Below are 27149 nucleotides of genomic sequence, written 5' to 3' on the forward strand. Positions count from 1 at the left end.
TGAAATGATCAAATAAAGTCAACATTTCACAGTCTTTACTGAGCTGTGTGGGGTTTGTTCAACTTTTAAAAGATGTTTGAATGGTGATATACACAGTGATAGATGTTAAGGACTAACGTTTATAATAAATACATTTGTATTGATTTTAAGATATTTTCATACAATCATACGTATTGGGATCATTTGTATTAATGAGGACCGGAGGGAGAGGGAGACGAGCATAAGTTTCACTTTCCTTTTTTATTTCAATTCCAACTTTGGTCATGAAGAATATGTTTCTCTGTTGTCCCTGTTCATAAAGCATAAAACAACAGCATCAGAGCACGGTGCAGAGTCTCTAGATGAGTTTACAGTAGTCCCTCGTTCTTATTAAACATCCATGTTGTAGTCCGCTGTATAGAAAACTGTAGTTTCCATAGTTTCCCCACAGCAGCAGACGCACATTTATGACCTCCGCTGGCGCATCATAAACACGTCGGATAGTGAAAGTGCAGTCGGATTCTCTAAAGTGCCGCAGTCTCTTCTCCTAAATCCTTTTGAATTCTCCTATCCACTATCCCTTAACCCCATGACGTTTCACTCCGAGGTCAAGGAATAGACGATAGGGTTAGAACTTAGGAGCTGTTTTTTTGGAGTATTCGAACGCAACCCTGGACTAGGACAGACAATATGGAACCACGGGCATGCTGCTGCACAAGTGTCTCCAGGGAAGGGATAGAGAGGATGTGGGACTGATGGATACGTATGAGGGGCCGTTAGGGACATTATTCACAAATACCGTTCACACACACACATTACTCGTTGGCTTACATTTAAATAATGAGTAGGTTTTCTGTTGATTGTGCATTTTGGAAGTTAGTTTCCGCAAACAAAGTTACAGTTATTTAGAAAACATTCTGTTATCAGTTCCTTTCACCTGGTAAGAGGGCTATTATTTTACTTTCTGCGCGTTTCTGTGTAGCTTTTGATGCGATGTGCATACATGGGGTGGGATTCATCTTGACACATTGCATATCTTTGATACTACCAACGCTTGTTGAGCTGTGTGTTGCTAAGGAACGTCACAATGTCCTTTCTGGTCCAATCAATGTTGGAGAAAGATGTCACCTGCTTTAAACTGACCAACCAGAGAGACTCTAACGCATTGAAGACTTCACTACAACAGACTTTGTCATGTTATGTTTATGTCAACTTGTTCATTTTGCCTCCTAAACTAAAAACGGTGCTCTGCCTATGACATTTATGTTCAAGTCCTGAAGAATATAATTTGGTTTCTCATATGGTAAGACGGATAATTTGTTTGTCAATTGCACAGACGCTAGAGTGTTGTGTGTAGCTAATAAGCTAAAGCCGATGCCAGGCTAATGTATTGTGTACAGTAAGCTACTTCTGGCTAAACTACTTTACCTTGTATCTTTAAGACTGTTACACCATACATAATCATCCACATAAATTGCCGAATGTCTAATGTAACTTAGAATATTGTCAGTGCATTTGTTATAATTTGGATTTTGATAGCTTTGACTGCCTATGTGGATTTTAGAAACCTAATGTAACTGTCATTGTTAGTGGAATCTGCAACTTTTTGAAATGTTTTTTCATCAATGTATTGAACAATATTCTACTCTGTTCCATCACGTATGTCAAAAGTCGCCTTAGAGAATACAAAATACACTTCATAATCTCCGATTTTTGTCATTCTGTTGATTTTGCCTCTAAGATTAAGATAACATCTCTCCATCCCTGTTTGACATGCTAGCATTTACACAAGCAACATTAGGAGCATTATAAATATGTATTTCAACAGAAAATGTCTATCATATTTTGTAATTGTGCATTATTAATAATAATACCTGGAACCCCTCAAAACTCATGTTATCACCCTTCTCTAATGTATCTTGTACATTGTGATGTTAAATAGTTTGGAATGGTTTCACAGAGGAAAGCAATGAGAACTCGGTCAAGTTCTCCTCCAATCCATCTTCACATCAGCGACTCCACCCCGGTCCACGTGCACGTGAAGAGCCAGAGGAGTCCTGCCAGCCAGCCTCAGGTCACACACTCACTGATGCTGGCATGTCTTTATTGTATTGACTTTAATTTCATATTGTAAATGTGCATCTTTTGAGGACATGTACCCTGGATCTTTTTCTTTATTCTTATTTTCTGATCAAAAGTTAAGATATTGTGTGAAACTCAACATTCTGTAGTAAGATAACATAAGATAAGGTGGACCTTTATTGATCCCTGTATGGGAAATGCAGGTGTTCTAGCAGCAACAGAGTGAGAGTGAAATACAGGACAGTACAGATAAGAGTTCACACAAGGATAATACAATTCAAATCAAATGATATAAGCAACTGTTAAAACAAGATATCTCAAAAACAAGGAAAATGGTGATCAGTTGAATGATCATATATATTTTATAGTACACATTTGTTCTCATGCAATGTAGTGTGTATGCAGCGTAAAGGGCTGACATGCTGCTGCTCTCTCTGCACTCTGTGTTAAAGGAGAAGACCAACGTGGACAGGGGAAACCTCCGTCCTACAGCCAAGGTCAAAACTCGAGTTCCATGGATACCACCGGGAAAGGCTTCCATACGGGACGCTTCATACAAGTGGGAGGTATAACACATCCTAAACTCAAATGACTCCTAAATACCATCCTCTGTTAGATTTTAAATATTGCACCTGCAGTTAAAGATGTTGTGTTACTGACAGTGTAATATGCACTAAGGGTCCAACGCACCGCCTTGAGATCACCCCCCCCACTCCATGAAGTGCCTGAACACTCCCAGTCTGCGCTGCGACTTGCTGACCTCACGTCAGAGGAAGAGGAGGGGCTGCACGGGCGGATCAGCCAGTATGAGAGGAAGATCGAGAGCTTACTGACTGAGGTCAGCTCTCTGAAGAATGAGGTCAGTTTTTCCCCGTGTCCACTAAGATCTGAGCAGGTCAGCATCACACACCAGGCTTCACATCATAAACAGAGTTTGCATTTTATTGGCCTCATATTAGTTTTTTTAATTGCATTTCAGACATTGATATATGCTTCATTGCTTGTTTGTATGCAGTGATTGTTTCAAATCAGTTATTAGATGTCATTATATTACAATTATCATTCTAAAGTTACAACTTGCTTCAGTTTTTTGATAGCAGTGTTTCCAATAGTGAATGCTAAAGGGCCCTCCACTGATGTTCTCTACGGTGATCCGTTTACTCGTCATGTGAAGTGAAGTTAGTGACCCTATGGCAACATGTGTATGATGAAAGCTGTCCTACAAGCTTGGCACATAGAGTTTGAAAGTAGGTGCATGTACAGGTAGGGTCTCATGGAAGATCATATCCAGTTGTTCACTCAACTTCTGCTGCGTACATTCTGACATTTGAAATCAAAAATCATGTCTCTTGGGTCCTGTAAGAAAATGCAAATATTCTTTGTCATGGCTTCTAGCTGAAACTATTTTATTTTGCACACAAATTGGTGGACCATTTACCTCTGAGTCTCTGTGTTGTTGTTTTGTTTTTTAAATCTTTGCCACTATGGTGCACCTGAAACACAACAATATGTGTGATGCTACTTTAATTACATTGCATTTATACTGTATACAAATAAAGTGTGCAAAAAGTAAATGATGTTTGAATACTTCCATAAGACCAGAGAAGGCTGCTGAGGTGCCTCCTTTGATCAAATGTCATGTTGTTGATGATGTGGAGTCAACCCTTAAATGGCTTCTGTATTCTTGGGGATCCAGTCATTTGACAGGCTGTGTCCATGTGTCATTTGGTTTTACATGGGCGTAATATGGGTCTAATAACAGTGTATTATGGGTATAATATTGGTGTAACCATGATGTAACATGGGTGTAATAACCGAGTAATATAGGTGTAATACAGTGTAATTATGAGGTATATTTATGTGTAACAACAGGGTAACACGGCTGTGATACTGATGTAATAACAATGTAATAGGGCTGTTAAGGCGATGTTTTCATGTGTAATATGGGTGTTATATGGATAAAACCAATCAATATATGTTACATCATATTTATATGTGATTGCACATTTAAGGGTCAAGAAGCTGTGCATACTAAATGATGACTGAGTGGACGTTCACACACATGCAGTTTTATGAATTAGACAGAGTTCAATGAAGTACATGCTTTTTCAAGTTATAATGACCACACTATGATGTCAATAGATGGAGCCTTGGTAAAGAACACGCGGACATCAGTAACAATGCTTGTGTGTTTGTCCACATGTGTGTTTGCACATGTGTGTGTGTGCAGGTGGAGCTGCGGAAGAAGGAGCAGCTGCTGGAGCGTCAGTCGGAGCAGCTGAGTGTCTCCCAGCGGGTGATGGAGGAGCAGGAGGAGCAGCTGGAGGAGGTAAGCAAGGAGCTGCAGCACACTGAGAGAGAGAACTCACGACTGCGCCTGTCCATGGAGAAGATGCTGGAGGAGAGCGACTACAACAGGTACACACAGCAACCTTCTTCTTCTTCTTCTTCTTCTTCTTCTTCTTCTTCTTCTTCTTCTTCTTCTTCTTCTTCTTCTTCTTCTTCTTCTTCTTCTTCTTCTTACTTCTGCGTTATTCTCTATTCTTGCTTCTTACACTTCTTTCTTCTTCTTCTTCTTCTTCTTCTTCTTCTTCTTCTTCTTCTTCTTCTTCTTCTTCTTCTTCTTCTTCTTCTTCTTCTTCTTCTTCTTCTTCTTCTTCTTCTTCTTCTTCAGATGAGATATACTTTATAGATCCCAATTTGTTTTAATAACAGAAGCATGTAAACAAGGCATTGCACAGAATGTGAAAATGAAAAAGAGTAGGAAATAAACATACATAAACATATAGAATAAAAACATCTCAACATAGAAAATAAAAATAAAATAAAAATATATACATATTGTCAGTGAAAGATATTTACCTGGAGACTATCTGTCAAATAAACACCACCAAGGGCCAATTACAGCTACAGTAACAACATTTAGAAGTACGATATTATTGACATTGAGTTTTATTATGATATAAATATAAATGTACAAGGTAAAGTGTGAAGACACTTTGGACACTGTTATTGCAGATGGCAGGAATGACTGTCCTTGTTGTTCTTCGAGGTTATCGGGTAGATTGCTCAGATATCAGTGTAGTTATTTTCAAACATGTAAACAATGCAATGATCAAGCTGTGGGGAAATGTCCTGGTGTCCTGTTGGAGTGTGAGGGTGGGCCTCGCTGCTCTCTGATGTAAAGCTTGGTGTTGGAAGGCTTCTGGTTCCAGTGAGGAGTCAGAGTCTGGATCTGCTCCTGTCTTTCCCCTGCAGAGGGGACGGGGGCAGTCTGCAACAAGACCGAGCAGCTCTGCACAGGACGCTGATGGAGGCTGAGGGGGGGGGGGGCAGCAGCGGCCCAGCAGCTCTCTGCCCTGAGAGACTCTGTTTCCAAACTGTGCTCTGCTGCTGGCACTGTGAGTATCTCTCTCACTCTCAGTGTTTCTGACTTGCTCTCGAGCTACACATTTAGCTTTCAGAAATGTTGATATTATATTGATGTTTTATTTGTATATTGTTTTATTATTTTGTATAGCCTCATGACAAATTGATGACTTATAGGGTTAGGGTTAGCACTACATTTAAGCATTTACAGTACATAGCTTTCTTCCATTCCCCCCCCCCCCTAACTGCCTTGTCCGCTGTGAGGGTCTAAGGACAGAGGGTGTCTTATTCATATTCTGTACAATTTATTTGATAGGTTTTATTATTTTATTGTATTGATTCATTTTGACTTATATCTTCCTTTATCTTACCGAGACGGATGGTTATTTATTTGATCAACCCTTTTGCGTCCTTGTGTCACTAAATGATGATGTTATGCATGCGTGCAAAGAGGTTTTAATGTTTGACCTGAAGTGAATTTCTTCTTCTGTGTTTTCATTTGTGATGTATGCCATATTGTGAAAGCACTTTGAGCTGCACCTGGTGTATGGAAAGTGCTATACAAATAAAGCTTTATAATAATAATAATCATCATTCTGTGTGACTGGCGAAGCCACACACAGTCTAGTATTCCACATACTTCTTAGTGTGAATGTGTTCCCCCCCTGTGTGCTGCAGAGGCTGTCCGGCTCAGAGTCTGCAGGCCTGGCCCAGCAGAAGGAGCTGCTGCTACAGAAGCTGGACACCTTTGAGTCCACAAACAGAACTCTGCGGCTCCTCCTCAGAGAGCAGCACAGGGCCCAGGTATGGGGGGGGGGGGGGGAACAGTCTCTGATCTTCTGCTGATCACAGGGAGTCCCATGACGGATACACAGGAAACACATTCATTAGTTCTGTGATGCTCATGATGCATTTACTATTCCATTTCTATGTTCAACACTGCACCTCGAGGAACAACAGCCTGAAGGGAAATTCAAACCAGACACTTATATATAATATAAAATAATATACAAAATATGAATATAAAAAAGCAACATTGGATTTCATCAAATGTTTCCACTGCAATACATGACATTATGTGACATTACATTTGGCTGAGGCTTATATCCAAAGTGACTTACAATAAGTGCAAAGACCATAGAGATTCAAACTCCGAACAACAAGGAAGGTGCAGTTCTATTCACTTCAATTAGTTACAAGGCCTACATGAACTTTGATACAGCCAGAGATGTTAACAGAATAGTTTCCATGTGGTAGATAAATGCTTCTGACAGTTGACTAATGCATACAAATACATATCAAGATAATGTTGTCATATTGCCTACTTCAGGTGCATGAATATGTGTCGAATGGGACTTTCAGCAGCAGTTTACAGCAAGTGTTTCTAAAGCAGAGTGATTTCCATGTGTGTGTGAGCAGATGGAGTCAGAGCGAGTGTCCGAGCAGAAAGACGCATTTCTGAAGAGACTGGCCGACACAGAGGCACACAACGCTGTGAGTGTGGGAGACGCCCAGTGCATCTACTCATTTCTTTGGAATTAGCCTTGCATTAGGCAGGCTTCTATCATATATTTTGGCATATATGTAGAAATCATTTGTTGTATCTCTGTGTTACCTACATTGAACTTTTTCCCTGTATGTAAAATGTGCTTTATAAATAAAGTTTGCCTTGCTTTACCTTACAGCAGCTTGTGGTACAACTTCAAGAGAAGGACAGAGAAGCGAATCAACTCTGCAGACTTCTGGACAGTGAGAAGGTACCGTGTACAGAGCAATATCTCACCGAGGCATTTCAGGTTTTTCTAACAGCTTGTAGACCAAAGCAGAAGACCAGTTTTCCCTAATGTACATTCTACTGTGTTATGGGGGTGCAGGACAATGCCAAGAGCTCATCTGATTTGTCCAAGAGTCTGGAGTCAACCAGAGCTCATTTACAAGGACAGCTGCGGAGCAAAGAGGCTGAGAACAACAGGCTGACTGTGCAGATAAAGGTCTGTCCTGGCATGAGCCATCACTGTTCAAATGATTGAGCTGGTAAATGATGTTTGAGGTCTTGTTTGTAGTTTAATTGTAGGTTTAATTCTTGGTTTAATTTGTTCCATTGGTTCAGAACCTGGAGCGAGCAGCCAGCCAGCAGAAGGTGGAGATGGAGCGTCTGACGGAGCAGCTGGGGGGGCTGAGGCGGCAGGCCGGTGCAGATCGAGAGGCTCTGAAACGCGCCACGCGAGCTCAGAAACAGCGGGCAGAGCGCAGCGAGGACACGGCGGGCCAGCTGAGTGTCCAGCTGCTGGACATGGTGCGCTGCTCTGAAGAACTTCTGTTAAAGCTGTCACAAAACATTGCACAACACATTAGATACACTTATTATTCATTCCATTGATTGTTCCTATGAGTTCACCTTTAAAGCTTCAAGCTCCATCCTACACTCTTGGTTGCACTGCTGTCTGTAACGGAATCAAGTTAAAGCAGTGGTGTAAAGTAACTAAGTACATTTACTCTAATTTTGAGGTACTTACTTAACTTGAGTATTTCAATTTGTTGCTACTTCTCCTACACTACAATTCAGAGGTATATCGTGTACTTTTACTCCACTACATGTATTTAATACCTTTAGTTACTTTACACATTTGCATTAATGATGTGAAATATAATCAAGTCTTAAATCAGACTTTAGTAACACCTGGAGTAAATTCACCAGCTACCCAATCTAATCCAATCCTACTTTAGTTATATAGCACTTTAAGACCTCCAGACCAAAGTGCTGTACAGAGAAATGCAAAATCACACAGCGCAGCTCACAAAACAAAAACAAATACAGGTAAGAACACAAAATAAACAAGAATCCATATAATAAAAACAATATTCCATTTAAAAGCAATAAAAGCAACAATCTACAAAGTACAGAACGCTAAGGGGAAGAGGTGGGTTTTAAGACGAGATTTAAAAACTGACAGTGTAGAAGCCTGTTTAATGTGGAGGGCCAGAGTGTTCTACGGTTTAGGGGCCGCAGCAGCGATACAAAGTCATTCGAACTAGCTGCACCTTTACCAGCTTTGAGAACACTTTCATGATCAATCATTATAAAACATATCATATGTATTGTTCTGAAATGGACCAATCTGCACAATGACTACTTTTACTGTCGCTACTTTAATGATATTTTGATGCCAATACTTTTCTGTCTCCCACAGGAGAAGCAGCTGCTGGAGGCACTGTCTGCAGCTGAGGCCTGGCAGAGTCGCCATGCCCAGGAAGAGAAGGACAGGAGTAAACTGGAGGGAGAGCTGTCTCTGTTGAACAGGTAACCACAGACAGGGTTCATTATTTTCATTAAAACATGTTGTAACTTTTAGTTTTTACGCGCTGCACATCTGGAAAAAACTCCCAGAAAACCTGAGGTCCTCACCAACCCTGAGTTATTTTAAGTCGTGGTTAATAACATTTACTTGTACTGCTGCTTACCCAGAAGTCATTTAACTTAGTTTTATTATTACACTTCTTGCAGCATCATCTGTGTTTACAATGTTGATTGAAACTGCTTATTATCTCTTTTATGAATGGTCTTGTTTATTTATTGTGGTTCTTTCTTTTGTCTTCTCTCTTAACTTGTGTGTGTTAATGTTGATGTAAAGCACTTTGAATTGCCTCTGTGTCGGAAAATGTGCTGTAGAAATAAACGTACCTTAACCTTGACCTAGGGGGGTGATCTTTCATACTGAAGGTTGGAGATATGCAGTTATGTCAGGTACAGAGGCAACTGTTGGAGTGAGATATTTTCCTAGCAACTTCAGAATTGTAGGCGCTGCGCCGAAAAATGCTCATTGAATCATAGAAAAGTGATTTATTTTGTACTATAGTTATTTCAGTAACACAGTTATCGTGTCAAACTAGTATAGTTACCCTGTTGACACCATCAGACAACACGCCTGGACCAGTTGTGAATTTAATTTGCGCCTACATCTTTTATTTAATTTTTGTTTTTAAATCTACATTTGAAAATTTAAATTTCAAAGTAAAACAGTTGAATCAGTGAACAGCTACTTCTGGTTCTGAACTCCACCATTTTGGTTATACAAATGAATATTTGATGAGTGTTGTGTTATGTGATGCAGCCGTGCAGCAGAGCTGACGGAGGAGCTGCAGAGTGCGGGGGATAAAGGCCGAGCAGAGAGAGAGGCCCTGCTGGAGAGGCTGCATGCACTGACCTCACAGAGCACCGGGGCCAAACTGGAGACCCAGGCCCTTAAGGTGAAACTCCAACAGTCCAACAAAGCTGTCACTAATTATTATTCAGTGAAGACACATTTATTGAATGGCAAACTGACCATATACTGATCACATTTCTACACATCTGTTGTGTTGCTTTTATGTCGTGGACAATAGCCTCCCTACTCCCATTTTTTTATTCCAAAAGACTCCCGTTGACTTGTATTAGGAGGAATATCTGTTGGTGTGTTTGATAACTGATGACAGCTTCTGTGTTCCTGTCAGGCTACAGCCTCTGCAGTGGAGGAGAAGCTGGCCTTGTCTCAGTCAGAGCTCCAGCAGGTCAAAGCATCCATCCTGCAGTATGAGAGCCTGCTGGACAGCTACAAGATCCAGGTGTGTGGAGCACATTGTACTGCTAGGTTCAAAGTTCAGAGGCTTTTTTTCATTTGCAGAGCCACAGTGTAGTTGTGGCAATATAGATCTTAAGTCCCAGGCTCCTCTCACAATGCAACATAAATATATACAAGACATTCCTCATATAATAAAAATAAAGACAAATAAGTACACATCCTTGGCTAAAAATGAAGAGGAGCAATTTTAAGAACTAAGTGACATTAGTAATATACTAGAGAATGCAATTCCTGAAGAAATTGCTAGTGGGAATGTTTTATGCTGAAAAGCTGACGCTGAACTGCTATGCTGAAATGTAATGTGTAAGAAGAAAGTGAAGAATTTAGATTGAAATGATACATGAACACTGGGGGCTTGAATGTGTGATGAGAGAAGAAAAGAAAGTAAAAAGGCTTGGAAAAGCAGCAGAATATTTGAACTGCAAACTTTTGAACTAACTTGATGGCGAGTGATCTGTCGCCATGGCAACGGCATTTGATGACACCCCATAATACGCTTAAATGTGTGGATGGCTGCATCTTTACCAAACCTGTGAAGGTTTGGGCCGTTTGGAGCATTTTCACTGAAGTTATGAGAAAACCGTGTGTCATGGCGAGCCTTGTGTTACCATGGCAACGGCATTTGAAGAAATCTCAAAACTCACGTAGATGTCGTCACGGCTGGACTGTTAGCACACGTGAAGTTTCAGCACTTTTTGACGATTTTCATAGGAGTTACAGCGACATCGTGTTTTATGGCGAGGGATGCGTTAACATGGCAACAGCTTTTGAGGAAAACTCACTAATGGCACATAGACATATTGAAGGCTGGACCATTAGCCATCATCTGAAGTCTGGTGCTGTTTTGACCATTTGCATATGAGTTACGACAACATCGTCTTTTATGGCGAGGGATGCGTTTCCATGGAAACGGCATATGATGACACCCCATAATTGACATAGAGCTGTTGAGGGCCGGACCATTAACCATTATCTGAAGTCTGGTGCCGTTTTGACCGTTTGCATAGGAGTTACGACAACATCGTGTTTTTTGGCGAGGGATGCGTTTTCATGGAAACAGCCTATGTTGAGATCTCAGATTTGGCGTAAAGCTGTTGAGGCATGGACCGGTGATATACAAGCAAAGTTTGGGGGACGATCGGACCGTGTCCATTGGAGTTACAGCGACATCGTGTTTTATGGCGAGGAATGAGTTTCCATGGAAACGGCATATGATGACATCCCATAATTGACATAGAGCTGTTGAGGGCCGGACCATTAACCATTATCTGAAGTCTGGTGCTGTTTTGACCATTTGCATAGGTATCACAACAACATCGTGTTTTTTGGCAAGGGGGTTGGGGCCGTTTGGAGCATTTTCACTGAAGTTATGAGAAAACCGTGTGTCATGGCGAGCCTTGTGTTACCATGGCAACGGCATTTGAAGAAATCTCAAAACTCACGTAGATGTCGTCACGGCTGGACTGTTAGCACACGTGAAGTTTCAGCACTTTTTGACGATTTTCATAGGAGTTACAGCGACATCGTGTTTTACGGCGAGGGATGTTGCCATGGCAACAGCTTTTGAGGAAAACTCACTAATGGCACATAGACATGTTGAAGGCTGGACCATTAGCCATCATCTGAAGTATGGTGCTGTTTTGACCATTTTCATATGAGTTATGACAACATCGTGTTTTATGGCGAGGGATGCGTTTCCATGGAAACGGCATATGATGACAACCCATAATTGACATAAAGCCGTTGAGGGCCGGACCATTAACCATTATCTGAAGTCTGGTGCTGTTTTGGCCATTTGCATAGGAATTACAACAACATCATGTTTTATGGTGAGGGATGCGTTTCCATGGAAACGGCCAATAGTGAGATCTCAGATTTGGCGTAGAGCTGTCGAGGCATGGACCGGTGATATGATATACAAGTGAAGATTGGGGGACGATTAGACCGTGTCCATTGGAGTTACAGCGACATCGTGTTTTATGGCGAGGGATGCGTTGCCATAGTAACACCACATTACGTAACATCAGATTTGATGTAGAGCTGTTCAGGGCCACAGTGTTAACCATCATGTGATGTTTGGTGGCGTTCTGAGCATGTCAGTTGGAGTTATGACATCATCATGTCATATCTCCAACACACAGGTGTTTATGTTTGAGCTAACGACGTTATGAAACACCTGTGCTTGAGCCCAGAGATCAAAGGTTTGGGATGTGCAGTAATCAGTGAGAGGAGAGCCTTTCCATTGTTCTGAATGAGAGATAAACCTCTTACATGTGAACGTTTTGTTGAAGAACCGTAACAGATATCGGTGAAATTTCAACGTGTGAAGCATGTCAAGAACCCTGAGGGTCTGAAGTGTACTTTTTGTGTACTTTCGGGTCAATAATGTGGCATTTTTGGCAGATTAACTAAAGGTGTGCGGCTGCCGCTGTGAGGAAAGATCAGCCTGAATTTACAATGGGCCTTAATGGAGACATGTTGAAAGTTTTTGTCACTTCATGCAGAGGCATTTTGTTTAATTATTTTGGTGTAATTTTTTTTGATTTTCCAACCTAGGAGAGGTTTTCCTAAGTTTTTCATGAAAAATTATGTTTCAGGAGTGTAGGGTTTGGGAATTATGGCAGGTTTAAATGTCAAGCTGTCCCCCACTCTAGCTGTGACATCACGCACTCTAAGCCTTAACGAGCTGCGCAATACACACTAATGTTAAAATCTGAAGAAGGCCTCTTTACCAAGGTCTGAACAATGTTTAATATCTCTAAAAGTATGAATCTGATTTAAAAGTTGTTTAATATGAATAATGTCAGAAAGATGTGTAACATTTTAAAGTTGGAATGAGGTTTCTGAGTGAAAGTATGAAGGAACAGTTAGCAGTTGAAGTCGCATGAAGATTGTTGAAGTCTGAAGAGTTTCTCCATTGACTTCCATGTTCAAAATGTGATGTATTATGGGATGTATCTCTGGAATTATGAAAGTTATGAATGAGATAAGTAATAGCAATCGATTCCCGACCGAGCTGAACGTTTTGATGTTTGAACAGAGTTTCTGCGATGTGGAATGTGGGAGAAGAAGAGGTGCAAAATAACCCGACAGAATAATAATAAAGAATTTGTCCGTAGAAGAACAAGTAGTTGGAATGCTGTATCAGCATTCCAACTAAATTAGGTGTTGAGACATTATAAAAAGGATGGGACATTTAGAACAATGTATGTTACAACAAAACCAATAAAATAGTGCAAGAGAATGTTACAAGACTTATGTGCAAGTAATGCAGGAGAAGCTAACTATACGCAGGTAAAATAGAATAAGATGAGCTAAAAAAATGGAATGTAAAATGAAATGCTGTATTGTGAAATAAAATACTGCTTATTGTAATAATAGATAAATGTGTGGGATGCAAAAGGTTGAATGGTTTGAAGTTGTGAAGGCACAGGGCTCAGGGGTTCAGCATTCTGATGGCCTGTGGGGGTACAACTGTCTCAGACTGGTGTGCAGCAGTGTGAGACGGTGATAGCACAGCAGTCTGCAGCCAGGTTTGATTTCTGCTAAACATGCTGCACAGGTTGGGAAAACCCGTGGCGAAGCCGATGAGTACCGTGCTCGGCTGGCTCAGGCGGAGCGGCAGGCCCAGGCGGTGCGAGGGGGGCTGGAGCAGGAGCTGGAGGAGGTGCGCAGGGAGCTGCTGGAGCGCCTGGCGGAGCTGGAGCCTCTTCCTGAAGCCGTACGACGCTCCGAACTCCAGCTGCAGGAGACCCAGGACAGGGAGCGCAGCCAGGAGAGACGCAGCATGGAGCTCAGCACCACCCTGACCGACCTCCGCATGAAGGTCAGAACTCACATATATATTTAGATTATCTTTATTTTTTATTATAATATTTGTTTTTATTATTTTACTCCTGTTTTATTCAGTCCTGTGTTGGTATTAAGTGTTCTATGTAATCACAAAGCTTTGTGTTACACTCTGTTGCTTATTCTTGGGAAGGGGGAGATAGTATTGTTGATAGTATGTGTTTGGTTTGTGAAGCACTTTGAGTGACCTTTGTGAGAGAACAATGGTATATACACTCCAGAACAAATATTAAGACCGGGGGGGAAATTACAAGAATTATCATTTGTCACTGGTGGATCATAACCAGGGTGTTAGGAGAGCTTCAAAATGCAAAAAGAAGAAACAGGAGCAAGAGACCAAACAGGTCATTTATTGGAAACTGCATTTAAAATCAAACAGGCTGTTCCTCAGCTGTTTCAGACAGGCATTCACACTGTCATGACCTCCTGATGGCAACAAAGAAAAGGCTTTCTGTCTTTGAATGTGGCACAAGGCCTCCGCACCGCGCCATCGCTGCTGAGGCTGGACGCAGTAAGACGCTCATTTTTCTTAAAAGATCCCGAGGGTTACTGGACAAAAAAGTAAAGTGGTAGACCCAATCAAATTTCCCCTGCGCCGGAGGATCCTACGAGCTGTCCGTAAAGACACAGGCCAATCTTCGACCCAAATGAAGGCCGTTACAGACACAGGCCAATCTTCGACCCAAATGAAGGCCGTTACAGATGCTGACTGCAGCCCAATAACTATAAAACGGCATATGCGAGAGAAGGGCCTCGAGAACATAAAAGTCTTTGAAGGACACGTCTCCTCCAATGCCACCTTGCCCGTCTGGACTTAGCAAGGGAGCACCAAACATGGGACATTGAAAGGTGGAAGAAAGTTGTATTCTCTGAGCAGAAAACATTTAACCTGGATGGTCCTGATGGCTTCCAACGTTCCTGGCATGACAAGGAGCTCCCACTGGAGAGGTTTTCTATGCGGCACAGTGGAGGAGGCTCCATCATGATCTGGGGTGCTTCTTCCTTCAAGGCTCAATGGAGCTTCAGGTTGTGCAGGGGCGTCAAACGGCAGCTGGCTCTATGGAGATGTTGCAGCGGGCATCCCTCTTGACTGAGTGCCCTCGTCTGTGCGGTGATGACTGGGTCTTTCAACAGGACTTCTTCCTGGGGAATAACGTTGCTCTTTTGGACCATCCTGCCTGTTCCCCTGATCTAAATCCCATTGAGAACGTTTGGGGATGGATGGCAGGGGAAGTTTACAATAACAAACGTCAGTTCCAGACCGTGGATGCCCTTCGTGAAGCCATCCTCACCACATGGAGCAACGTTCCCACCAGCCTCATGGAAACACTCACATCAAGCATGCCTAAACACATTTTTGAAGTTATCGACAACAACTGTGGTGCTACTCACTACTGAGTTCATTTTTTTAACTTTCAGTGTTGCTTTTTTTTTTAACAGCAATGGTCTTAAACTTTTGATCAGCTTATGATCAGCCTGTTTGACTTTAAATGCAGTTTTCAATAAATTGCCTACTCTTTATTTTCGGTCTCTTGCTCCTGTTTCTTCGTACACCCTGGTTACGATCCACCAGTGGGAAATGGGAATTCTTGTAATTTTTCCCCCGGTCTTAAGATTTGTTCAGGAGTGTATATAAAGTTTGATTTGATTTGTTATATGTATATATACAATAAATGTAAGCTCAAGTTAGCTTCACAAAATCATGATTTAAATACAACTTTATCTTTAAAGTCATTTGAAAATGAATCCGGTATTCAAAGATTGATTTTGAGTAGACAATACAACGTTGGTATGTATTAGAGGCCACTATTAATGTCCACACATGTATTGTTGATTGTTCATTTGTGCAAATACATTTATTTCAGCAAATGTTTGTACATTTTTCCACATCAATCTTGCTAGACCACACACATGCAGTTTTAGGAAGAACTCGAGGAAGACAAATGCTTGGATACTGAGTCCAGGTCATGTGATGAAGGCTGTGTTGTGTTAGGTGGAGACGCAGGGCAGCCAGGTGGAGCTCCTGAGACAGAAGAACAAGCTGCTGCTGGGCGAGAACAGACAGCTGCAGCACAAACTGGAGACAGGGGAGAGGTCAGTGGCCTATAGGATATCCAGAAATGTTTTACTATGAAATATTATGATCAACGTATCAGTAATATTCTTAGCAGATGAGGTTAAGTTTGGTTTCTAAGTGTTGCATGTTGGGTAAAAGGAGCATTTTTAGGACGATCCTAAAACACAAAAAACATCTTAATGATATGACCAGGTTAGCTGTTTATTCTACAATATAACTGTACATTTAACTGATTGTTGTTGATCTTGCAGAAACCTGGAGGAGGCTGCCAGTCAGAACTGTGAGCTGCTGGCGGTCATTTCCAAACGGGAAGACTCCATCCACAGCAATCAGCTCCGCCTGGAAGAGAAGAGCCGGGAATGTTCCATGCTGAGCCGGAAGCTGGAGGAGGCTCTGGGTGACGCTCGCCAACAGGTCTGTAGCTGAACACTGGTCAAACACAGCGTGGGATTAAAGAATACAGCAGGAGATATCATTAGTAGCTCGTAGCCTTCTCAATCGTTTCAGACTTTTGCTTTGACACAAAAGCGGTGCAGACAGAGAGGTTCTTCAGCAACAAATAACAGGGCTGTGCAGGGAGGCGTGTGGTGCAGTGGATAGAGCCTTGGTATGGGATCAGATGGTCACAGGTTCAAACCCCACTACAGGTTCAAACCCCACTGCAGTCAGCATGTCGTTGTGTCTTCACCCCAAATTGCTCCTGTGGGGATCGCCCACAGTATTGAGTATGGAGCTTTGGATAAAAGCGTCTAACTAGTAACATGTAATGTAATGCAGCAAAAAAAAGGAAAAACTGAGCTCTCAGCAGCTTGGGAATGTCAGGCTGATAAATGAGCCTGTAGGTGCATATTGTTAGGGACATCAAATATAGGGATACATTAGGTTTGTCCGATGTATATAGGGAAGGTGTGGCTCAGTGCGTTAGTGCGCTGATCTTCGGGTCAGGGGCGCACAGGTTCAATCCCGCTGTGTCGCCCCACACTTCACCCAAATTGGTCCTGTGGGGATTGCACACAGTATGGAGTAAGTCGCTTTTGGGTAAAAGCGTCTAACAAGTGACGTGTAATGTATGGGATGTAATGTAATGTAATGTAGTATACCCTCTGCTGAGTAATAAAGTCCCTGAGGTGGAGAAGTACTCAGCTCTGCCAGATGGTACTCTGTTACAAGTCCTGCAATCAAAATGTTACTCAAGTAAAAGTAAAAGTATTAGCATCAAAATAAACTTAAAGTACCAAAGTACTTATTATTTATAATATGTTTTGATTATAATTATTGATGCATTAAATAGCTATCAAAGCTGTAAAGGTGCAGCTAACAAAAAAAATGAAATACTCAAGTAAAGTACAAGTCTCTCAAAGTATAGTACTTGAGTAAATGTACTTAGTAACTTCCCACCTCTGTTAAGTCCAACTTATGTCTAGGGTTGGGAACCGAAACTCGGTTCCAGATGAGAACCGATAAGAAAATGCCGGGTACCGGGTACCCATACAAAATACACAATTTCGGTTCTGCTTAACGGTTCCTAAACGCAGTAGAACCTGTATTCCACCGGGTCCGTCTGCGCCGCGGCGCCCCGGTGGAATACAGGGTAAGGGCGGACTGGCCATCTGTGTGTTCTGGAGAATCACAGAGCGGCCGGTCGTCAGAGGGCCGTTGACGGCCGGCTCGGTTCGCTGACGGCCGGCACCGCCCTTCATTTTTTTAAACGGCATCATGTAAGTTGCGCTGACAGGCGACAGAGGTCCACAGTTGCCCCGCAGCGAGGCTCCCCCCGCCCTCCCGTAGACAGCTCACGAGCTCAGTCACTTCATAACACCAAAGATGGGTCGCGGTAAACGCTCTAAAGTGAGGCTCCACTACACTAATAAAGAAAAAGACAAGGCACAGTGTAATGCCTGTTAATAGCTTGCCACAGGCATAGCTCAGTTAACATAAAGCACAGCTATTGTGTAATACATTTGTATTTTTATTTGTAAAAATGTCAGTTAAAGCTTAAAAGAATAAAGATATTTTTGTTATCTAAACGTTTGACCTCTTTCTTTTACAATTTTGGAATCGAAACGGAGAATCGATAAGAACCGGAATCGATAAGCAGAACCGGAATCGATAAGAACCGGAATCGATAAGCAGAACCGGAATCAATAAGCAGAACCGGAATCGATAAGCAGAACCGGAATCGATAAGCAGAACCGGAATCGGAATCGATACATTTCAAACGATACCCATCCCTACTTATGTCTCATATTTTTTCCAGATTTCAGAAACTAGAGGACTTGCTGCCACTAAAGAACGCTCCACCCAGTCCAAAATCATCGACCTAGAGACTCACCTTAGCAGGACTACCTCCGAAATCAACCAACTGCGGCGCAGCAAAGAGGAGGTAGAGGCAGCCATTAATAGTTGATTTAAAATGTGTATGCATCAGCTGTGTCAGCAGGTCTGTAAAGTGTATTTGTCATGCTCAGGTGGAGCGGCGGTACCAGAGCCGACTGCAGGATGTGAAAGATCGCCTGGAGCAGTCAGATACCACAAACCGCAGCCTGCAGAACTACGTCCAGTTCCTCAAAGCCTCCTACACCAACGTGTTTGGAGACCTGGCCCTGGGCGGCTCTCTGCGGTCCCCCTCACCCATCTGACAGCCCCTCTTAGTCTGGCTGCCAGCATTGTGAAACCGGACATGTTGAGTACCCCAAAGTTTTATGTTGGAAATGTATAGTAGGGTCCCCAGCACATATAAACTGCTGGATGCTAACCTGCATATGTTGGGCAATTTGCATAATTAGTATTTGCATTAATTAGCATTAAACCCATGCAGTCAATAGTTAAAAAAATGGCTGACATATTTTCTATTTTCAAATAAATAGGCAATTTGTCCAATCCAAATGATCCAGAGTCCCCTAAATCTTCAAAATCAACCCAAAATGCATCAAAATCAGCCCACAGAGAGTACAACTATTGGCTTTTCCTGGTTAAAACTGCCATTTTTTATCCTGTAAAAATGTCAGAAATGGACTCCTCAATAACGCCCAAAACCCCTCCAAAAGTACCCAACATATGCAGGTTAGCATCTGGCAGTTTCTATGTGCTGGGGACCTGTACTATACATTTCTAACATAACACTTTGGGGTACTCAACATGTCTGGGTTCACAATAGGACTCTGAGCTGGCAGCTAGACTATCTGTCAGAGTATTGTGCACACAGTCCAAAACCGTACGGGGGTTTGAACCTCATACATTTAGATTTCATCACAAGAGCTGGAGGCCATTAAGATGCTCGGTCTGTTGCCTGGTTACTTGGTTCAAACCAGGGAGGAGCAAGAGTATATATTGGCTGTTATCTAGTAGGGCTCTTAGAATGTAAGACTTACCTATGTTAAAATGTCTTTAGAAATGAATTTGTAGACAATACAATTTTATTAAAGAAATTAGAAAAATCTGAAAAATAGATATTTTGTAATATCAAAGCCCTTAGATATATGATTTGAAAATGTGACTTCTAGTTGTACCCAAAAATACACAGAGATAGGGCAACTGTTGAAGAATAGATTTATACTCACCTCTAACAACTTAAACTCTACTCATGCTTATTTTACCAGAAGCTTAAATCCACTAAATTCATTTCCAACACCTTTGACTAATTAAAAAAAATGATTGTGAAAACTACAGAAAGGAGACAAGGGCTTCTCGATGTATCAGGTACAATGCAAAACACGGCAGCAGAGGGAACTGTGTGCAGCTATCATCTCCCCTCCAATTTTCACACTGAAATACTGCGGCCACAAGGCCCGTCTGTGGTGTATAAAGTCATTTGGCTACAGTCTGACTGGATACCTGTTGGCATCACTAAAACTAAAAAATATGTTTAGCTTTTTAAAGGGAGAAATAAAGTAAAACTTGTGTCACTGTATTCAAATGTTTCGATACCAGGACATGCTGTGAACAACTGTGATCAGAGAGAATAATAATGCAGGTTAATGTGGGTTTACAAAAGCACAGCGTGGTAAGAAAATGTTAAACTTTGACATGCTCTGGGTTTGAAGGTTCACACAAACTGCAGCTGTGGTGCTGGGCACTTCATCTACCCAGCTCTGCTGCTGAACATCTGATCCACCAGCACTCAGGTTCTGATCTCACTGAGGAACTAATGGAGCCTTACAGTGTGTACTCCACTGCTCTGCAAAATGAGTAGTGACATACTGAATAGAAGCTGTAGAAGTTCAGAGAGAGAGCTTATCTGATGTCATTTTGAAGACATTGTTTTGGCGGTTTTTTCAACCTATATTTCCAACATTTTTTCACCTATTTGACGCTGCCTTGAAGCTTTCAGATTGAATGTTTGGATTGGATAGTATTTGAAATGCCAAAAACAATTGGAAACGGTCATTTCTTTATCAAGCCTTCACAGCATCTTTTTATTTTCAACCTCAGCTAGAAATGTTATCTGTAATATGTCTATTACTAGAATTACCAGACTACATACTGTATTTGGACTGCTTTATACTAAAACTATGATCCGTTTACATTTATACAACTCAGTAGCCAAGCCACCCATAACATTATCTGCTTATATTAAGTGTATCTATGCTCTGTGATCAAATGGAGCTGAAAACATTGGTGCTACTGCTGTCCTTTGGCACAAGACAAGACCGTGTTTGAAAACAATATTATAGTGAACTCAATAGTTGTTGTCTGGTCTTAGAGTGTATTTATTAACTGAAAAATGTACAGTATTTTCACTGGTAACTTCAATAAAACATGTTTTTATACCCGAGTCAATCTGACTGAAGCCCTTTTATCACACCCTATTTTGTATGTTTCTGATAAAGTTACAAAGAGGATACAAATTGACACTTTTTGTTCTGGGCCCATTAGCTCACTCGTCTGTGGGCCGGTCCGTAGTGGTTTGTTTATCATTCAAATAAGCTGTGAATCAATCATCACAGCTGTTATAGTGTCCTAGCAGCTGCTCCAATATTTACTATTAGCAGCCTCATCACAACAGTGTGTCAACGTTGACTAAAGCTTAAAAAGACTTGTTTAAATTCACAAAGTAAAAGTCAATTAAAATAAATAGCATGTAAGACATATTTGTTTAACTTAACATTAGAGTTGGAAATGGGAATGAACTATCCAAAACAATGTATCAACCAATATGAACTGATGGTGTATTGTCTGTCTGATAAACCCTGGTGGTAGTCAGCTGATTCCCTCACAGAGAGACACTGATGGCTGCAGAAAGAAAACGTTATATTACAGTGCATTCTGCCTTAAGGAAATAGCTGAGGCGTAAGGAATAAGAGCACAATGTTTCAGAATTAAATGAACACTCAGGTCTCTCTCCAATAATATGTCCTGCCTTATCTAATGTTTTCTTTCAAATATATTTCTGTTCAGTTTTGAAATAAGTGTATGTCTAATTAATAATGTATTCTATATGGTCTAAAAATGTAAACCAACTCTACAGCTTAACGTTCTGAAAATTCAACAATCGCTGATTTGTTTCAAATCCCCCATACTTGCTGAACATTTAAAGAAAAAATTATTATAATATAATCATTTTTTGTTATACTTCTTTTCGTAGCACTAAGAAATGTTTGGCTTATTTGAAGCAAATGCAGTAACAACAGATTCTATGCGTCAGCTAAATGAAATGTAATATATTGTAAAGTTGAGCATGTTCGGGTCTGAGAGCTTGCGTTCGGTAATTTTCGTTTGTTTCCGTACAGCTGCAGAGAATTACGTCACGTTTGGTTGAGAAAAAACACACCCATCCCGGAGAGCAGTCTCGCATCTTCTTCGTCGATCCGCCCGGACAACCACTTCGAAAGCTCTTTCGAACAAACCGAGGTATTACATATGTTTACATGCTCTTGAAATTAATCATTTAGAATCAGACTCATTGTACATTTGAGAGTGTGCTTTCCTAAGGACCGTTACCCTGTTTTGTTAATCGAATTTGTGTTCTCTGGCTGCTACGGGTTCGTTAGCTCGGTGGCTAAGTTTAGCTAGCTGCAAGCATTTCTATTGTTGAATGTTTATTACAGTAAGGTAGGTAACATTGCGATATACGACCTTCTAAGGCTGTCTCTAATGCTGTCTGAGTTTAAGATGAGCTATCTTAATGTTTATGCCATTAAAATAAACGATATCGCCTGCATTGGAATCTAACATACTGCGTTGAATAGGGCAACGTGTTTATATTAAGACAGCTTGCATAATTAAAAGGCTATTTTCCGTATTGAAAGTGTCCTTTTAAAAATAGGAAAAGGCTGGTATATGGCATTAGGCATTAAAAGTGTTCACCTCAGCGAACATAACCCGAGGGTTTGTCAGGAGCTGCTAGCGTTATCAGCTACCGTTAGATAGTCTGATGACGTTTGTGACATTTTCACTAACCAAAATGTATAAAACAATACTCATGTAATACGTGTTCAATCCCAGTCTGTTGATTGTGGGGTATGAATGAATGAATGAATGAATGAAATACAATTGGATTAAAAATGGCGAAGTTATGTAGGTTGCTGCATTAGCTTGTCGGCCATGTCTGAAGGGAGCCGCCCAGAGCAAAGAGTTTCGGACGCGCCCAGCTGTCACCTCTGTCTGCTGTAACACTGTAATACCCTTTATATTTACACTCTATGGTAATAACACACATGTGTGCGTGTTGGAGCATATTATCTAATGCATCAACCGTTTATGAGACAGTTTGATTGTGCATTGTCAGTAACCTGTGTTGAAAGAACTACTCCGATCCTTGATTCCTATTAAAGTACTCATTCTGCACAATGGCCCACTTCAGAATGTTATAGAGTACAGAAGTATTATCAGCTAAATGTACTTCGAGCATCAAAAGTACTCATTCTGCAGAGGGGATCTTTTCACAGTATTGAAATATTATGGTTACTATAGTATCCTGCTTTTAAATATGTAAGAGCTTTTAGTATTGTAGTTGGTCCATGTGGACCAAATGTAGTCACTACAATATGATGTATCAGTCACTATGTAGATGAATAGCACAGTACTTCATTATACCATCATCATATCATGTGAGTACAAAGTAGCTAGTAACTGTGGGTATAGAATACATGTAGTGGAATAAAAGTAGACTAAACAGCTCTAAAATATAGTGGTTTGGAAGTCTGAAGTACCTTTTAAATGGAAAGTAAAGTAAAACATGTCAGAAAAGTACTTAAGTACTTTTCTGACATGTTTTTTTTAGAATATATGAGTAAATGTACTGAGTTACTTTCCACCACTTTCAGTAGCTAGCAGTGTTTATGGAGTTGACCATGGCTATGAAAACACTGGTATTTGAAAATGCACTTTACATAAAGATGATTAGTTTGCATAGATACGGTTGTGTGCCGGCTTGTGATAAAGTGGAGAAGCATGTTCACAGCTCTGCAGCTGACTGTCCAGACAACTGGCTCTGTCAGGGTGGTGCCACATGCTTCACATACCAACTGGCCTCCACTTGTAAATAGAATTCAGATTGGAAGCAGCAGTATGCAGTATTCAAGATAAGGATTAAGCCGCATGGGACTGAACGGAATCACATTGTTTTGTTAAGAATCAAATTATACTATGTAAACATTGATTTTGAGTTCCCAAGCTTATGCGTGTGCTATTTCATATACATATTCAAATAATTTAAATGTGTTGAATGTTATTGTTTAGAAATGTGGCATTTCAAACAGTGCTCATAAAATGTTCTTCACAACAACAAAAATACATTGAAAAGTTGTGTTTTAATAGTTGAGTGAGGTATATTTTGTGGGCCTAGGCCATGTCCTTGGTGGAGGGTTTTTTGACAGGCTTAGAGAGTTGCTTTGTGATTACAGCTTGTTGTTGTCCATTCAGTGATGACTGTAGTCATCGCACTGCTTCATGACTTAGCCTACATTTCTTATTTGGCTGTTACATCACATTCAAATCCTGGAAGCCCAATGGCAGACAAATGTTAAATAACAACAACAGATAACAGGACTGATCTAGGTATTCATTAATGAGCTGTTTTTTGGTTTGGCAAACAGACGGTTTTCCCTCATTCGGCTTAAATTCTATTATCAGACTATAAATAGGCCTAGGCACTGGAGCCTGCCCTATGATGCTGTGATACAGAAACGTGGAGGTAAAATAGGACAGCACCACCTAAAATACTTCCCAGATATTCCCAGGGCACCTGATGCTACACTGCCCCATTTTAATTGGATTGTAATACCATCAGTTGATTGCATGTCATGAAAATGATTCTTCATTGTACAACTGCGACTCATAAAATCAAATGTTTCCTTTTACATTATTGTCTTATTTTTCATTTTTGGCCTAAAAACTGGACTTGGGCCACAGGAAATGAAAACGGTGATCTGTGGTTGCATGCGATGCAAAGTCGACCTTTAGTATTGAATGTAATAATGTTAGGAATCCATTTGAGGAGGATTGGCTCAGTTGTTTCTGCATGGTCAGCTCTGCAGTCATTTGTCACCCACCTTCGAAATTCTGAGTAATATTGATAACTTGCAGCATTTGAACACAGCAGCAAGTAGATGTTGCTATATGCCAAGGGCTGTGCTACAGAGAATCAAAACCTACATATTTCTCTTCACCAAACTCAACCAGTACATCGTTTTTCATTATAACTCCATGGTGACCATGACCCAAATGAAAAATAGCCCTCTCCCTCTGGCTGTCTGTTTTGTTGGGCCTCAGCTACGGGAGAGCAGCCTGCTGCTAACTCATGTTATTCTAGTGCTGCTGCTAACTCCTGTCCAGACATTTTGAGACTCTGCTTGTATGGGAGGGTCTGGTTGTTTTCTTTCTCAAATGTACAGTTCTCATTGATTGTATTGACTTCTGAAACATTATCATGATGAACTTCAAACATAATGCTTCCTGTAAAAGCATCTTCCTACTCTGACTACTTACTGCTGATAGCTTTTTACTGATTGTGCAATCAATGTTATACCCTACGCAGTGTAGCTTCCACAGATCCACAACATCAACACCAACCTTTACCTTAACTCAAGGGATCATCCATATTCGTCTCACAGAGTGTTTTGTGGGTCTGTGTGTCTTTTTTAAGTTTGTATTGGAAAGTAGATTTGAAAACCGTGTTGGGCAGTGGTCATGCTGTTTTGCTGAGTCAAGTGATGGGAGAGAGCTGGAGGGGGGGGCAGGGGTTACAGAGCAGAGAGATGCGCATGGGCTGGGCTGCATCTTGGCGTGCTCTTCAGTACAGCATAGTCACTGCAGGTGCATTGCGTCTCTCTGCTGCGGAGTGGATGAGTCTGCTTTTTGGTCATTATCACACTGTTATGGAGGTACAGCAGAGGTACACATTGCTGCAGACTCCGTCACAGATGTAGCCTTCTGATCAGCCCAGATACAAGAAAACCTGAGGATCCTCACAAGCAGTTTCTGATGTGGGTATGATTTGGTTTCTTGTTTTCATCCTGTCAAACTATCAACGCTGATTTGTTAGTACGGAACAAAATGTAGTAGGCCTATTTAAATTAATTTGAATGTCATGAGGTGTTAGTAAGTGGCTGTTGATCGGAATTGTACATGTATTCGTCATTTGGCCTTAAATAATAATGAGCCAGGACTATCCTGAAGTGTTGGTGAATGACTCCAGTATCATACACTCTATTCGATAGACCTAAGTATATTTTTTACTGTATGTCTTGTGTGATATTTTACATGAAAATGAAAGGGTCATTTTATCTACTTCATGCATTTCAAAAACGACCTGCTAGTTATCAGCCCATCAGGAGTATTATTGAAAGATGAGTTTGACTGACTGACTGACAGGATAGAAGCTCAGAAAATACAGCTTGAATTGGTCTTAATAGTGTTGTTTTATATAAGCTTTTTACGGTATATTCCATATGAAGTGAATTTCAGATAGGGCGTTAACACTTGCAGTTGGTTTGAGAAGGAAAGGCCGTATTGTTGCTGTGATGTCATCGTCTTCATCCTTCCACCTCTGCTCCACAGTAAAGGAAATGAGCTTGCCGGCTCTCATGAGACTCTCCCATTTCCTGCAAATTCCTTTAGCTTCCATCCTCCCAGCCTGACGTCAGTATGACCTGAACTACGCAGATGGCTCACCATAGTAACTGGGAGTTGAAGTGAATGACTTCATCGCTCCTCTGTGGACCTCTTGTTAATGATAATGTAATGACAGAGGATGTGTGTAAAGCCAAAGCCATGAATCAGTGCTGGAAAGTTTGCAGTGTTATCAGAGACAGGGTCTAATGGCGTGGTGTAGTCTTCTTCATGCTAACAATAACGCTCAAGATTACTTACTCGGCTCACAAGCTCCTTTTTTATTTCTGAAGTAAAAATGTATTCGGACTGGAGTTCAGCTCCAAAATCTATTTCGGGTCAACCCTTTGAATTCTACCGTCTATAATCCTAAGGCGTGTTTTGCATCATTAGCAATTTGCTGTATATACGTTGTAAGGGTTCAGACTTTTGTTTAGTCCAGGAAGGAAAGCACATAGCCCTTGTTAAAGGCTTCCTATAATATGTTTTGGACAGTCATTTTTATGGAGTTAATTGATCAACCATTACCCTTCATTTATGATCCTTGCAGGAACCTGTTGTTAACGCTTTAACGTAGCTAGGCAGGCGGAGCAGTTATATCCAGTTGCTCGAATTCCTTACGTTATTGTTTCAGCTACAGCTCTGGTTACCAAGTGAGTTCAAGGAGTACTAATATAGATTCGTATACAACATAGGATATTCTTTCCTTAAAGTTCTGCTTTTTCCCCCTCATATGAATTCCCTAACAGAGAGGTGGTTGAAGCTGCAATCATTTTGCGCTGGCTGCCTTTTTAAAATTGGACTTTGTCAGGGTGGTGATGAAAGTCACATGCTGCTTTGCTGGGAAAGTTCCAAGTTACAACCCAGCTTTAAGGCCCGGACACACCAAGCCGATTTTGGCCGACGATGAGCGTCGACACGCCCTACTCAGATTGGTGTGTCTTGTCTTTTCAGCCGTGCCGACACAACATGTTGAATCAGTGGGCAGTCGGCCAAAGGCTGTCGGCAAAAGAAATCACTCTGATTGGCTGTTCAGCTAGCGAATCAGTGCATGAGAAGTGAAACGGAAGTGAGGGACCCAAACAAACTATTAAGAAGGCAAATCTGAGATTTCATTTAACTCC

General features: G+C 41.2%; 2 protein-coding genes across 2 annotated transcripts in view; both read left to right on the forward strand.

The window, feature by feature from the left end:
* Positions 1–582: 582 nt before the first annotated feature.
* LOC117484745 (outer dense fiber protein 2-like) lies at positions 583–20749 on the forward strand. The gene is given in 21 exon segments (XM_034133162.1): positions 583–1282; positions 1940–2053; positions 2514–2627; positions 2740–2777; positions 2779–2920; positions 4292–4479; positions 5320–5383; positions 5385–5462; positions 6109–6234; positions 6850–6924; positions 7116–7187; positions 7305–7421; positions 7541–7726; positions 8622–8731; positions 9543–9678; positions 9922–10032; positions 13612–13875; positions 15892–15992; positions 16227–16389; positions 18233–18358; positions 18444–20749. Coding segments are annotated over 21 exon segments (2499 nt in total). The 5' UTR covers positions 583–1279; the 3' UTR covers positions 18615–20749.
* A 975-nt stretch (positions 20750–21724) lies between these two features.
* LOC117484746 (spectrin alpha chain, non-erythrocytic 1-like) overlaps positions 21725–27149 on the forward strand; it is a 37376-nt gene continuing 31951 nt past the window's right edge. The window contains 1 exon segment of the mRNA XM_034133163.1: positions 21725–21825. The gene's annotated coding sequence lies outside the window, so the exon portion shown is untranslated.

This window comes from Trematomus bernacchii, unplaced genomic scaffold (genome assembly GCF_902827165.1).
Source record: "Trematomus bernacchii unplaced genomic scaffold, fTreBer1.1, whole genome shotgun sequence".
NCBI lineage: Eukaryota > Metazoa > Chordata > Actinopteri > Perciformes > Nototheniidae > Trematomus > Trematomus bernacchii.